Here is a 14,361-nt window from a genome sequence, read left to right on the forward strand (position 1 = left end):
GGCAGAGGAGATGCAAGCTCATCTCCTCATCACCTCAACGCTTCCCTTTTCTCACGCTCACGAGTACTTTCTTGCTATCCACACACAAGTATCCACTCTCCTGCAACCTCTTACCTTCAGGCACATGTTGTCCGAGAGGTGTGGGAAGAGGTGATGCTCCACATGGCAGCTGATGAGTGAATGCCCAAAAGACCAATCCAGCAGGATGTTCCGGGGCAGGTTCAAAACACCGAGGCTCATGAGGTGAATCCGTCTGGGCTTCTTATCCACTGAGAACATGGGGAGGCCAATGTGCTAAAAGAAAAAACACGAGGAGTCTGGCATCTGCTTCTAGGGCAGGCAGGCAGGGGGAAGGGACACAGCTTTGTGAGGGCAAGGCAGCTACATCTGTGTCAAGCAACGGCTGAAGAGTGGTGGTTTCTCCATTTCCTCGTTCCTTTTCTGTTCATGACTTTGCAAATCCCCTACTGTATGGGGATGAGAAAGCTGGCAGGTATGGACGCATGCACACACTGCTCTCTACACTTTCTCCCAGAGTCCGCCATGCAAAGAAGCAGCTTCTGTTGTACATACCAAACTTGACTGCTGCTCAGTTAGCCCAGAGCAAACAAACTGAATTCAGAGAAGTTACTCTGCATCAACATATTTCAAATCTAGCCATTCATATTCATTTCATCCAATGCCTGTCAAGACTGATCTACCAGTGACCTCCCAGCTTGCAGGAACCACCTGCCCCCATGGTTCTGGGATCATGCCGTTCTCCCCCAAACGCCCCTTTGCTGAAGTTAATATTGCCTCCTTGGATGAAAAGGAGCCAATGATCTCATTTCTATCAGTACACACTTGGAGAAATGTCATCAGTGTCAACAGAGTTGTTCCATTTCTATAGCACTGCCCTGAGATGAGAGTCTAGCCCGTCTACGCTTCTCCTTGCTTACCCTTCTACATGCTGCATTTTGAATCTAATCAGGTTTAAAATTAGTGCAAACAAAATCAAGAGACACTGGTCTGAAACTGGTAGAGCTGCCACTTGCCAAAGTCAAAGCAAGACATCTTTAACTGCTACAAGCAGGTTTTGCTTTGCCTCCAGGAACCTTGGGGTATGCTGAACCTGAGACGTCTACCTGGAAGATGTTAACGTGGAGAAAAGGATGGGCCAGGAGTGACCGTGTCATTAACATGCAGAGGAGGGCGGACCACACTGACTGGAACCCGGAGACATTGAGCAGGAGCCAGTAATGGGAGTAGAGACCCAGAAACATGCAGCAGACTGTCCGGAGAGCTGTTGCCAACTTGACATTCCTCAGTAAATCTACGAAAGGAAGAACATTGGCATGTGGGACAGCAGCAGGGGCAGATCCGGGGTGGGGGTCCTTCTTCACCCAGAAATTAAACCAACTGTCTGGCCATGGCAGCAGCATTTCTAGTCGGGCAGTGATGAAGGAGTCACTTGACTTCATGGCTCATTATCATCTACCTGATCCCTTCTAAACTCTTCATTCCATGAGTGTTAATGACCCTCTCCTCTGTGTAATGGTCTTGATTTTCCACCAGTCTTGATATTCCACCAATCTTGATGTTTCACAACCCAGAGAGGTGGTGGAATCTCCATCCTTGGAGGTTTTTAAGACCTGGCTAGATAGAGCTTTGCTTGGGATGATCTAGTTGGGGTGATCCTGCTTTGAGCAGGGGGTTGGACTAGACCTCCTGAGGTCCCTTCCAACCCTCATTTTCTATGATTCTGTGATTCAATCAAGCTATCCTGTCTACTAGCTGCTCCTGGTAATGAAGCTCCTATTTCACAGCTCTGCAGATTGTTTTTAACTCATTCCCATGGAGTTCTGTTATGTTTTGGCTTCCATCTCAAACGGAGTAATGCAGCCCTAGGCCCCTAGCATATTAGTAAAGCATCTAGTTTATTTTTAACTTGTGAAAATGTGTTGTTTTATATATGATGATGCACTTCACCATCTGCACCCCCTCTTCAAATTCTAGATATGCCCATGGACAGCAATCCACCCTTCCCCATAGCTGCACAACAAAAGCCAGGCTTCCTATGGGCATCCAGATCCCAACCTCAGCAGAGGTGCTGCGCAGTCACTACGTACAAACTCCAGGTGCAGCCCTTCCCCTCTCCACTTCCTACACCTTAGGTTTCCTGGCTTTCAGAACAGTTTTGCACAGTGCCATCTAGGACACAGCAGAGTATGGATTTGTTTCTGCTTTAAACCTCATTTGTTTTCTATTTAAGAGCCTGTTTCATTGGTCAAGTTCTGAGGTCTTCAAAAAGTTTCATCGGTCTCTGCCCAGCTCCTTCCTATGCCCACCTGCTATGTCTTGTCCTAACTCTTTGGGATAAAGACTGCGTTTGTGCATATCCTAGTGCAGGCACCTAACTGGAACCCCCATTAAAAAGAAAAAAATCCACTTTAGCTACATTTGGGGGCCTGTCCAGGAAATTGTAATAATAAAAAATATTCCTCTGCAGTTATTACCCAAGCAGCAGGAAATGAAAAACTCAGAGGAAAACAACATACCAAGTGCTACTAGAGGGGTTAAAATAGGGATGGCTATGGGTGCAATGAACATGTAGACATATCGGTTCAAGAAAGGAAGCTTCCAGCTGCTGGAGTCACCCAGGCCAATAATATTAGTGTATGCATGGTGTATTTTCACGTGGTTGTAGATTCCCTGTTCGACTGTAAAAGCTGAACAGACCTGGAAGAGAAAGCAAAAGAAAGTAAGTGCTCCACAGCTGACATGCACAGATCAGAACAAGGCCGATACAAAGCACTGGTTCTGGAAAGATGACATTGTTACAGGGATTCATGCTCAAGGCTTTGTTACTGGTGTGCACCTGGAGAAGAGGTCTTGCAAACCAGGCATGCAGTCATGGCAAGTAATACATTTGCCTTCAATGTTCCTGAAGATGCATGATGCCAGCATGGCAGCTAATTTCCCAAGCTATACAAGGACATGTGCTTCATAGCTGAGGACAGCACTATGCTCCAAGATCATGCACCTTGATAAAACCACTCCAGTTCTCCAGAGAAATATGCACTTATTTTTAGAAACAAACTTTGTCAAAAATCCTGAATCCAAGCAACCCGCATATGGGGACAGAATTCAGAGTCATATTTTGCACTCTATGTTGAATTGAATGTTTGGATTACTGCTATCACGTCGCATTTGCCCAGAACTGTCTCAAATAAAACTTATTTTTTGGACCCTGAAAAATAACCCTTGGTTTTTGGACCCTGAAAGACTTCAGGTAGCAATGCTCTGAGGGGAAAAAAACCTTTTCCTAGGGCCTCCATCAGATGTTTTCCAATGCCAAGTTAGCATTTTTACATGGCTCTAATAAAAATCAGAAAATAACAAATCATAAAAAGCAGTGCATCACCTTAACAACAGAGTTGATTAGGTGGTTCATTCCAACCAGTGAATAGAAAAAGTGGACTTCTACAGCACATTGAAATGTACTTCAAGTCAGAGATCCCAATCTTAAAATCATGCCTCTTTTTGTGCTAGTCTGTCCCCATAACTTATGCTATCTGACCTATGCTACCTGTTTAGGAATATACTTCAGTATAATAAAAGAAACAGAAAAATGCCAACTTGGAATTACAGCCAAAATGAAGGGAAAAAGCCATGCTTTACTTAAATTATTTTGTGACTGTCTTTGTTTGTTTGGAGGGCTTTATTCTTTATATAAAGGACACTTCTAATTATTGCTCATCTTTCCCCAACTCTTAAAACCATACACTTCTTTCTCTGATTTCAGGTCAAGATCTCCTATTCAGCCTAACTCTCAAACCTGTGATTGATAGAAAATTTCACTTAAACTTAAAACTTATCTAAACCTAAGCTTCTCTTAAAGCTTCTTAAACTTCCTTGGGCAACAAGATGCAGAATTCAGCCTCCCACCCCACTCCACTAAGTGATCCCAACTAAGTCTGGCTGTTCTGAATGCATGAATTGTTACATGAAAACTCCTGCTAAGATCTGCAGACCATGCCCTCTGAGATTAGAAAGATATTTTGTTGTCATTTTCCAACACGGACTTGAATTTGATATATGACTTGGATGTCTTAATAATGTATTATACTAGATCTGTATTCGCGTAACAGTTCGTGGCTGCAGGTCTGCAGCAACATCAGAAATGGAGCTCAAACCCCCCTGCTTCAGAAGCACACGCCCAGCTATCAATCAATCCATTGATTGAAATGTGATACTCGTGTAGGTTTTTGGACTAAAGCTGTCTCTCCGAACTCCCCATGATGCAGACGTGTGTAAGGTCATCATGGTACTCTCGGTTGTCATCGAATCATAGGAAAATAGGGCTGGAAGGGACCTCATGAGGTCATCTAGCCCAACCCCCTGCTGAAGGTAGAATCATATCATACTAAACCATCCCAGCCAAATGCCTGTCTAACCTGTTCTTGGAAATCCCACAATTTCTCTACCTAGCCTGTTCCAATGCTTAACCACCCCCATCATCAACTTCCTCTTTAGTTCAACCTAAAATCTCCTCTGCTGGAGTTTGAGGCCAGAGCTCCTAGTCCAGTCCCCTACAGCCACAGAGAAAAGTCCATCTCCATCCTCTCTCTAATTGTAGGGTGATCATCTGTCCTGGACTGCCCAGGACAGTTCTAAATTTTGGAGACTGTCTTAACATCCCAGCCATTGGAGAAAAATGAAGCAGAAGACCCAGATTGGCAAGAACCCGCCTGCACATTCAACTCCTGAGTCAGGAGCCAGGCACTTATGAGAGGATTCACATCAATCCAGCATTTTTGCTTCAATTTGCTCCAGGGAGCCCAGCCAATTATCTGGGGCCCCTGGCACTGTGCCCCCATACTGGTGCCCCCTGGCACCCCCCACCTCACCGTTGCATATTCTTTTACCCATCCCAGATTTTCCTCAAATTATTATGGTTATCCTATCTAATTGACTTTCAGGAGAACAAGTAACATGGATTTCCTTACTTCCTTTGGCATTCCAAACACAGCAAATCCTCCTTTTGGCTGCTGCCATGTTGCAACGTGCTGGGGCAGTGATTTGGGCCCGCTGGCCAAATTCCAATCTCAGCTATGTCAGTGTGACTCACTTCAGAATCCGGTGCTAGGAAATGCCACTCTTAGCTTTCAAATACCTGGCAAAACTGCTTCTGCTCCAGTTTCCATTCCACTGCCAAAGGAAATTTCCTTCTATGCCTACCATCTATCCCTATCTCCATGTGTGTACAAACACATGCGTGCAGCCTCCCCCATGCGAGAAGATAACACAGTATCAGCAGCATCCCACATTCATGCAGAATCATAATTGTAGCACCACCACACCACTCTGTTTCTCCTGCTAGATTTTCTAGATCTGCCACAGAGAGCAACGTGACAATGTATTCTCACCCACACCCCGGAGCTTCTGGTCACGTACCTCGATGAAGAATATGGCCCAAACTTTTCCCCAAGTCTTGGACTCCATCAAGGCATTGTGGCTGGCCAAGTGGGTTGCTTTCACTGCTACTGTATAGTGCACTATGCCAAGGATGAAGATGCCCAACAGGAAAGGCAAGGCGTTGTCTGAACGCAGGCATAGAAACCCTAGAGACAGAAAGAGACACTTTGGAACCATTTCACCTTCTAGCCAGGTGTGAGCAGCCCGGTATAATGGCCAGTGCCCCATCAGCCTTCGTGCTCCTATATATCACGGGCTCCACAACTCCTCTACTCCACCCCGGCACTCCCATCTCTGCCACCCCCAACCCCTCTTATTTCAGGGACTTGGTGGAATCCACCCCCTCTCCCTCCCTCCCTCACACCAAACATCTGTGTGATGCTCATACCTCCTTCCCTTCATACCAGAAGTCTCCATTCTTCCTCCTCCTGCCAAGGACTGTGTGAGGACCTTTCACATCATGGCCATCCTGCCCCTTCATCCATGAGGCGCTTCCATTTTCCACGTCGCCCCCAAGTCATCTTATTGCCTCTAATCCCCACATCCACCCTTCTCCATTGTCCACTCTACCCCATACCAGGGCCTCCCATAACCCCACCATGGTTCTGTGTGGACCCCATCCCTTGCTCATCCATACCAGGGGTGCCGGGCCACCTCTGTCCTCTCTTCCCCCCTCCTCCTATCATTCTTTTTCCCCTCCCTCACCAGGACAATACCCAGAGTGACCATTATGCTGGGATTTTTAGTGGTCACCATCAACCTGTCCTTTGAGCTCTATAAGCCCAGAGGGAGTCGAAGCTACCAGCTCTGCTAACCAAAGGAAGGGGCCTCCACGTTCCTCCCTTCTGGTCTTCTCACTTTCCTGAAACGTAATAGGGATTGGCCCAAGGATGCCTAGAAGCGATTGGATGTGGGACCCCAAAGTTACTGCACTGCATTCCCCTTCTTTCTCCTTGTGAACAATTCCTCTCTTTGCAGGTGAAGATCAAAGCTCTTCTCACTGTCAAACACTCCAGAAATCCATCCCTGCCTGTGCCTAGCTCTCTGTATCCCAAGGACGATTCTCCCCTGGGGGCCCCTTCCCCTTTTCACCATGCCTTCCTTCATGACTCCCAGGATGCCCAGACCAACACCATGGGATGACTGATGACACCATTTTCCTGCTGTCCTTGTAGGTGTTTGTGCACCCAGACCCCAAGGATAAGTCTACAAGGCTCACAGCAATGCCAGACAGAGATGCCTGAGCAAGCTCTGCGTGTGCTAGCTACCAAGCTGGAAGCAGGGCCGACAGTGTGCAAATGCAGCCAGATGGTTTCCAATTTGAGAGCACATGCAGGCAGCTAGCTTGGGGATCTCTGCATGGAACTGCGTACTTCACAGCCAAAAAATGTGCTACACAACAGGGAGGCACTGGTTCCAAGAACCTAATTTATTTCTCACTCAGGCAAACTCCCACTGAAGGAAGGCAATGGGAGACTGCCTATGCGAGGATTAAGCAGGTCTTCTCTAGAAGGCCAAATCCTTATCCAGGTGTTCTCCAGTCCGTAGGCAAAACGCCCACTGAGCTTCATCCGGATTTGTATGGAGTATGTAACTAACACACCCCAATGAGAGCAATGGGTTTTGCAAGGGCTCAGTCCCTCCCAGGAGTTGGCCAACAGGAATTCTGCCTGACTAGGGACTTCTAGACTGGATAGACACAGGAAAAGCAACATGTCCAACCCCCCTTCCAATGCCCATCAACCCTGGAGGAGAGGAAACAGTGCTTCCAGGGGGACATGTAACACTACTGACTCCAGGAAAATAAACTGGACCGTGGTGTTCAAAGACACTGTCAGGAAGAGGTTGTTGCTTTCCTATTTCCCTCCTTGGGCAATGTTGCAATGCGCTGCAAGCCTCCAAACTGGTCTGGGAAGCCACAGAACAGCACAAGGAACAGAAGCAGACAAAGCGCTGGGCAGTCTCAGGATGGGTGGAGACCCAGCAACCATAGGACACTGCGGCCCCTATGCTTGCCAGAGGCAGTCTCTTGTACTCCTCACTTTGGCCCCAAACAAACAACACACTGCCATGCTGCCAAGTTGTAAAATGGGACCTGGGTGGGCAATGCTTGCACATCCCAGGAAACAGCTGCGAGACCAGCTCTGTTTGCAGTTAATAATACCTCTCATAATAATACCTTATCATATTTATAAGCATTCCCCCAATCGCTCCTCTGAATGTCATAATGAACCTTGCCCCTTGGAGCTGAGCTGCCTGCCCCGCCTTATAAATCCCCCTGGTACAGACAGTGCTAGCATTGACCAGCAGTTCAATCAGAGACGCCCGAGGCACTGCATAGACAGCAGCTTTGGCTTCCCCTGTACCTCAGCTCTTCTGCCTTGCTAATAGAGATGCATAGGCACCGTCATAATAGAGATGCATAGACTTTCAAGTGGAAGCATGTTCTATTGTGAAATGTTTTAATCAGCTGTAATTATCCCCATGGAACATATAGAGAACTGGGATGAGATTTCATTTGAAAAGTTACAGAGTTTGCATAGCCAGGAACTAAACCCAACTGTTTTGAGTCTCATTCCTATGGCTTACCCTCTAAATTGGTGATTCACAAGATTAACTCCTTGAGCCTGAGTTGATCCTAGGCACAGAGGCTGAACTCAGCTCAGTCCTATCCATTCTTTTATTCCCACCCCTCTGCTTGGGATCCCAGCCCTTTCTGCTTTATCTGGGGTCACCCTAGCAGTCGGACTTGATCTCCAAAACCCATCCCCAGTGGTTCAGCTATGTTGCCTGCAGGGCATTGTGCTCACATAGTCCAGGACCCTGATGCCATCCTCTCCCCTGAGGTGGGAGGAGAAGGGCTCTGGGACACTGGCCCATCATAGAGGATATAGAGTAGGCGCTGGAGAAGCCACACACGTGATAGGTGGTGTGAAAGGGTCTGCTATTGCCCAGATAGTGCAAAGGGAGTCTTCACCCTTGTGAAGGAGACTTGAGGGCCCTGCCCGCCAGCTCTGCTCCCCGCACCCCAGGGTTTACACAAACCCTCCCAGTGGGCACCCCATTGTCACTGGTACCTGCAGGAAGGATGAGGAGGCTGAGGGCAATGATGCAGTTGTCTACGCCGTATCTCTCCCACCAGGTGCTACTCTTCACCACCTTGTGCACCAGCTCCGAGAGCTCCCCCATCAGGGCTTCCTCATTCCTCCCCTGCTCGGAGGGCTCGGTGTCCCCCTTGGTAGCTCTCCGAAAGGCCATCGGTATCTCTTCTCCTGAGGCAACATTTCCGTCACCGTCCAGGACTGCAGGCCCTGGGTCTTGTCCCTTCGGCATCTCCTCCTGCTCTGGGAGCCCCTGGCTCCCGGTTCCATTCAGCAGCTGTTTCCCTGGCTCTGCCGTCTCCAGGGTTGACGTGTCCCCTGGCCCCAGTTGCTCACCTTTCTCCAGGGCACAGCTCTCCTCTCCCAGGAGTTCCTGCTGCCCCGCTTGGTGGCTCAGGGGAGAACTTTTCTGCAGTTGCTCTAGCCCAGCAGCTCCTGCCCCGTCTGGCTTCTTCCTCTCCTGACTCCTTTGGTGCAGCACCATGTTCTCCATCGGTATCTCCTGCTACGGCTCCATCTCCCTGCAGGGCACAGGACAGTGCTGAGTGGTGCAGGGTCCCGGGTGCCTTTGCAGAGTCAGGTGACAAAGGCAGCTGCCTCAAGAAGAGAAACCGCAGAGAAATGCAGCTGGCCTTGGCAGCGGTGCCAGCGCACAAGCAGAAAAATGCCTGCAGCCTCTGAGCTCAAACTGCTTAGCTCAATCGATGAGAAGCTGGCGCTGGTCCCATCTCCAGACTCAGCCCCTTTTTTGCCCTCACATCCTCTCCCTGGATCTGCCTCCTCCACTCCCTTCCAGCTGCTGCCGTGAACTCTCCCTGTCAGACAGGATAGCCCACGCGACAGGCTCCCACAAGCGCTGCCGTTCTCGCCACAGCCGAAGGACGCAAGAAGGGCAGAGATGTAAAAAGAAGTAACTGCTCCTATACAGAAGCAAAGAGCTGTGCTGGAGACAAGCAGCGAGAGGGAGAGGCAGAGGGAGACAGGGCAGCGGGGGGTACTTGCACGCATGCCAAGAGCTGCTAGTTAGAAGGGACAGTACCTACACTACAGTGAGCTATTTACCATATTCCCACCCCATGCCACTCCCAAAAGCACCCTTAACCCCAAGGGATTTGGGGGCTTATCCTTATCCTTCTTTGCCAACATCCTGACATGTAGGCAGCTGATTTGGGATGGGAAGAAAGGATCAAGGAAGAGAAACATTATTCTAAATGAACCAGTAGTTGGGAATTTTTATGTCAGCGTGTGGCTCATGGGGAGGGAAAGAAGGAGTGATGGGGGGACAGTGATAAGAGACGGAGAGCTGCAGAGACAGGCAGGGGGAATGGTAAAGGTGCAGAAATGCATTGGTGGAAATTACGGAGAGGCACAGGCCGTGTATCTAGGACAGAGGATATAGTTTCATTTATTCCTGAGGGAAAATGCAACAGTAAAAGCTAACAGGGGGAGGGGTGCCTGTCTGAAGTTCAATAGTCTTTAGCAAGCAGGCAAACAAAAGCAAAGAGTTGGGAAAAGGGGCCAAGTAGGCAAGGGGACATGTGGCCGCAGGGAGCAGGCACTAGGAATCACCAGCAGCGCGCATGCTCTTGCTTCCTTCTCCTCGCTTGCACTGGCCTGTTCTGCAAGTTGAGAGGGTCGAAGCACCAGGGTTTTGCCTCCCTGCAAAGGGGTCTCTGTAGCAGGGAACCCCTGCCCCTGTTGCTAGCATGGCCTGACAGGATGGGAAAGCTAGAGCCAGGAAGGGCAGCAAGAAACAGCAGCCCAGGTGGACTGAGCCAGGGACTAAGAAGGCCAGACAGCTAATGAAGCAATTAGCTGCACCCTGGTCCCGGGGTGCAGAAGACCCAGTCACATGGACAGAAGGAGGCTGGGCTCCAGGGTTTTAAGTTCAGTCTCTGACATGCACAGGGTGTAGCCCCTGTGTGCAGCAAGAAGAGGAGCTCCCGGGAGCACGGGGTTGCTGGAGGTGGACAGGCACCCGAGTTTTTGTTCTGTCTGAACTTGACTCTGGAGGACCGGGTTGTGGCTTCAGGGGTGGAGGGGACCACAAACGGGTGCCTGGGTGGCACTCCCCTGCTTTCGTGCCAGAAGCTAACCCTAAGCTAGAGGAGAGGAGACTGGCATGGTGAGACTGGAACCCGAGCAGGGGCTTCCACCAAAGCAGGGCTGATCCCCAGGAGTTGAGGTCTTAAACAGTAGATAAACTAACGCTGCGGAGGCTCCCCAGAGGAAAAGGGGGCCACAGCCGTGACAGCTGAGGCCCCGACCAGTGTCTATGGGAGCACTCCTGTAAAGGGAAAGCACCCGAGGGACAGCACAGGCCCCAGGTGGGGGGGCTGCTGGCCCGGCTGGGCAGGCAAGGTGACCAGTGAGTTTACTCCCGACCCAAGGATTGCCTTCCTGAACAGCAATCAGAGTAACACTGAAGGCATAGCCGGCAAGAGACTGGAGGTGAGAGGGGATTGGGAGGGGAGAGCTGGAAGGTGGGTCGGACCATGGGGGAGGACCAGGTGCCGGGCTAGCAGCCCCCCCCAAGGAGCACCACAGTCGTTCTGTCGTGCCACTCTTCTCCCTTGCGGGTGAGGACTTTGTACCCATCTGTGGAACCTCTCTAATGGGGCCACACATGCACCGGCTGCACCACCGAGTGACCGTCACTTCCTGACCACAAGATATCACAGCCACTTTGTCAGAAGGAGAAGATCCCTTGGATTTCACAGTAGATGAACAGCAGCCTGGCTGGAACAGCTTTAGCTTCCTGCCCCGCTACCACTACTGAACTGAGCTGCTAGGTTAAACACTTGGCATGTCCCTAACACAGTGGCTCTCAACCAGGGGGCCATGAAGAGTGCGGCAAGGTGGGAGCAGATAAGCAAGGTGTGCAGGGATAAGCAGATAAGCACAGGCTCAGGCTCATCCCTGCCTGGCATCATGATCCCCCACTGCCACTGCCCAGCCCTTCTGCAAGGAGGTAGCTCTGTAATGAATAAATTAGTTTCTGAAATTGGGTGCCATTCAATTCACAGCAGTTATGGAGGGGCCTCAGGTCCAATGAGGAGTGCCTTGAGTTCAAAATGATTGAGAACCACTGCTCTAAGGCATTCTCTAGACTGGGGATTTGGCCCAAATATAGCTGGCCCTATCTTGACCCAGCACACGTTCTTGGCATAGACAAGCAAGGCTGCCTGTACCATGACTTGCACCCAAAGAGTTTACATTGGCTTTGCTTGACTATGTGAGGGTTGAAACCTATTTTACCCCCAGACTCTTCTTATTGCTCCAAACACAATAGTTTGGTATTGCAGGCTCTTAGCTATGGCTCTTTTAGCTACTTACCTACCAGCCTGCCTGCTGATGCAGTGGGAGACCAGGAAAGGATACAAGGTAAGAAAAATGCTCCTCTTCTTATCTCATGGAGAATGTGCATTTGCTCCTTGATTATTAGACACAGCTGATCCTGCCTTGAGCTGAGGCATAAACTAGATGACCCTGTTCCTGCCCTATTGTTCTACATTTCTAGGCTATTGATTCCTTCTTTGAAGTTTTCCTTAATCTAAACTAAAAGCCACCTAGGCTGAAAGGCAGAGCTGACTGAAGAGTACAGGAAACTTGATTCACGAGATTACTATGTATAAATGTAGAGTTTGGTTCATTATGATTCATTAGTTGATTAAATTTGCCTCTTGTGAAGAAGGCCAGCCTGAGGTCTCAGCATCATCTACTTCTTAAACCTTGTCTGGGATATAAGTAGCACAGAGAGGAGGACTTTTCTGGCCTGTTTGGTATGACACTAATTTTAACTAAAATGATTGTTCCTTCAAATCTCTATCTGGGACATTGGTATTTATCACTCCTCGTTCACCTGCATTCAAAGTCCTATGCATCAAACCAGGCAAGAGAAATGCTACCACGAGACTTTCTGCAGTTGATCATTCATACCACGCCACCAGCAAATAGCAAAAGCAAAGGGTTTTTAAGAGAGCCAATAAGCCAAAAATGATTTGGAAAAACTCTGGCGGATGTTTGCACCTAGCAAAGATGTTTCCAGGATTGGTCTGCCACGAGGCAGCGACTCCCTCATTAGCACACTGCACGGCGCCTGGCCCAACCCGGTCATCCCTGACTGGCTCCACTCTAAAAGAGATGCTTCTTCATCATAACAGTCAAACTCATGTTCAATTTATACCAGCATGCAGCCAGATTTCTCTAAGTGGCATATATTTACCTTCTGTACATGGAGGGAAAAAAAAGCTCAAACAGCAAAAAAAGGATGGGATGGAGCATGCATTAAGGAAGGGGGGAAAAAGGAAGAAAGAAAAATATTAAAACTTGTTTTAACAGCGTCTGACCTGTGCTTTGAGAAAATTACAGCTAGATCCCAAGACGAGCTGCTCATTTTGCTAGGCAATGATCTACAACCAGAACTGCACAGAACATCATATTCTTTTCAGAGGCTGAAGGTAACGAGCTCTTCAAATGATTAGATCTTCAGTAGCATGATGTACTCAGCTTAAGGGGAAAAAAAAATTATTTCTAAAACCATAGATGATGCCCACTTACGATAACATCTGAACTTACAGCACGTTTAGAAGATGCCGCCTCTGTGTGCCAGTTAGGAAATTCAGTTGTGCATCTTCGAGCGCCTCTAGAACAGAATGGTTAGTAACATTCTGCGCCGCTTCTGGGGGGAGCCTGTCCTGGCAAAGCGGTTGAAAGACTTTTGCTGCAGTGCCAGAAAGTTTGCTAAAGCCTTTCAAAACTCCTCCGCCTCCTGAAGACTTTATGCGAGGCCTGTTTGGTAGGCTGGCTCTGCCTCAGCAATCTGCAGGGGGGCAAATTTCGCTCACAATAACTGGAAATGCTGCACTCGGCATAACAAAGATGTAGACATTCCCAACCATCCAAGTGGTTCCCATGAGCATATATATCACGTACATCACGTACAAAGCTTCTGTGAAGTCACCTGCTGTTAATAGTAATGAAAATAAGCTCACTCTTTTTTTCCCCCACCGTTCTCTGCTTGGACGTCCAGGGAGATGGAGATCTAAAAAATTCCACTGAAGGCCACTTCCGCAGCTCCTGCAAGGGGGGTGTGATAAACTGACCTGAAAGCTGGCAGGGTCTTCACCAAGCTCTCAGATTACTAACAAGGCAGCATACCTATGCAGCACCAGACATGGGGATGCCATAGCCAATAGGTCTTGGAGGCTCCAGGTTATAATGATGCAAAGCTGGGGAGCAATTTTTAGAGAGAGACCTAGTGAAAGAGGAGCAGTCACAGGAGAGGCACCACGGCGTGGCATGGAGAGTGGAGAGGAACAGAAGAGATGAGTCTCATTGCAAAGGAGAGGCAAGCAAGAAAGAGGAAGAGGATAGGCGGACACCTTGTTGAACACCCAAAAAATACAACATTGGCCCTGCTTCTCCTTTGGTCTCAGGGCTCTCTGTTTTCCAAAAGAATGGCTACAAACATCAGGAGATGTACAAAATCAAGTTGTATCTGGACCCAACCACCTTGGGCCGCTTTTCTGCTCATTCCCATGACCCGCAAATAGGAACAACACACATTAAAAAATAAATCTGAAATAAGCCTTTAAATAGTGACTATAAATTTTAATATGTAGAACCACAACTGCTAATGCAGAAAGGAACCACAGGAGAGAAAAGGGGCTTAAGGACTTGAGCAGCAACATCTGGGAGATAATGCAGTACAAAGAATATTGAAAAGGCATCTAGATTTTTATTATATTTGTTAGGCTCCAACGTAACCTTGGGCACGACAGACATGCATAGCAACAATGAT

General features: G+C 48.7%; 1 protein-coding gene across 2 annotated transcripts in view; it reads right to left on the reverse strand.

The window, feature by feature from the left end:
- Positions 1–12,970, reverse strand: part of FADS6 (fatty acid desaturase 6) — a 14,723-nt gene extending 1,753 nt beyond the window's left edge. Inside the window, exons 1-6 of one of the 2 annotated variants that reach the window (XM_025197507.1) lie at positions 12,908–12,970; positions 8,535–9,079; positions 5,437–5,603; positions 2,538–2,718; positions 1,125–1,312; positions 115–294 (exon numbers count right to left, since the gene is read on the reverse strand). In XM_025197507.1, coding sequence (XP_025053292.1) covers positions 115–294; positions 1,125–1,312; positions 2,538–2,718; positions 5,437–5,603; positions 8,535–9,051 — 1,233 coding nt within the window. In that variant the 5' untranslated portion in view covers positions 9,052–9,079; positions 12,908–12,970. Of the gene's footprint in view, positions 1–114; positions 295–1,124; positions 1,313–2,537; positions 2,719–5,436; positions 5,604–8,534; positions 9,234–12,907 lie in introns of those variants that run through there. The other variant, XM_014517236.2, reaches the window with a different exon arrangement.
- Between the last annotated feature and the right edge of the window lie 1,391 nt (positions 12,971–14,361).

Source organism: Alligator sinensis, unplaced genomic scaffold (assembly GCF_000455745.1).
Source record: "Alligator sinensis unplaced genomic scaffold, ASM45574v1 scaffold400_1, whole genome shotgun sequence".
Taxonomy (NCBI): domain Eukaryota; kingdom Metazoa; phylum Chordata; order Crocodylia; family Alligatoridae; genus Alligator; species Alligator sinensis.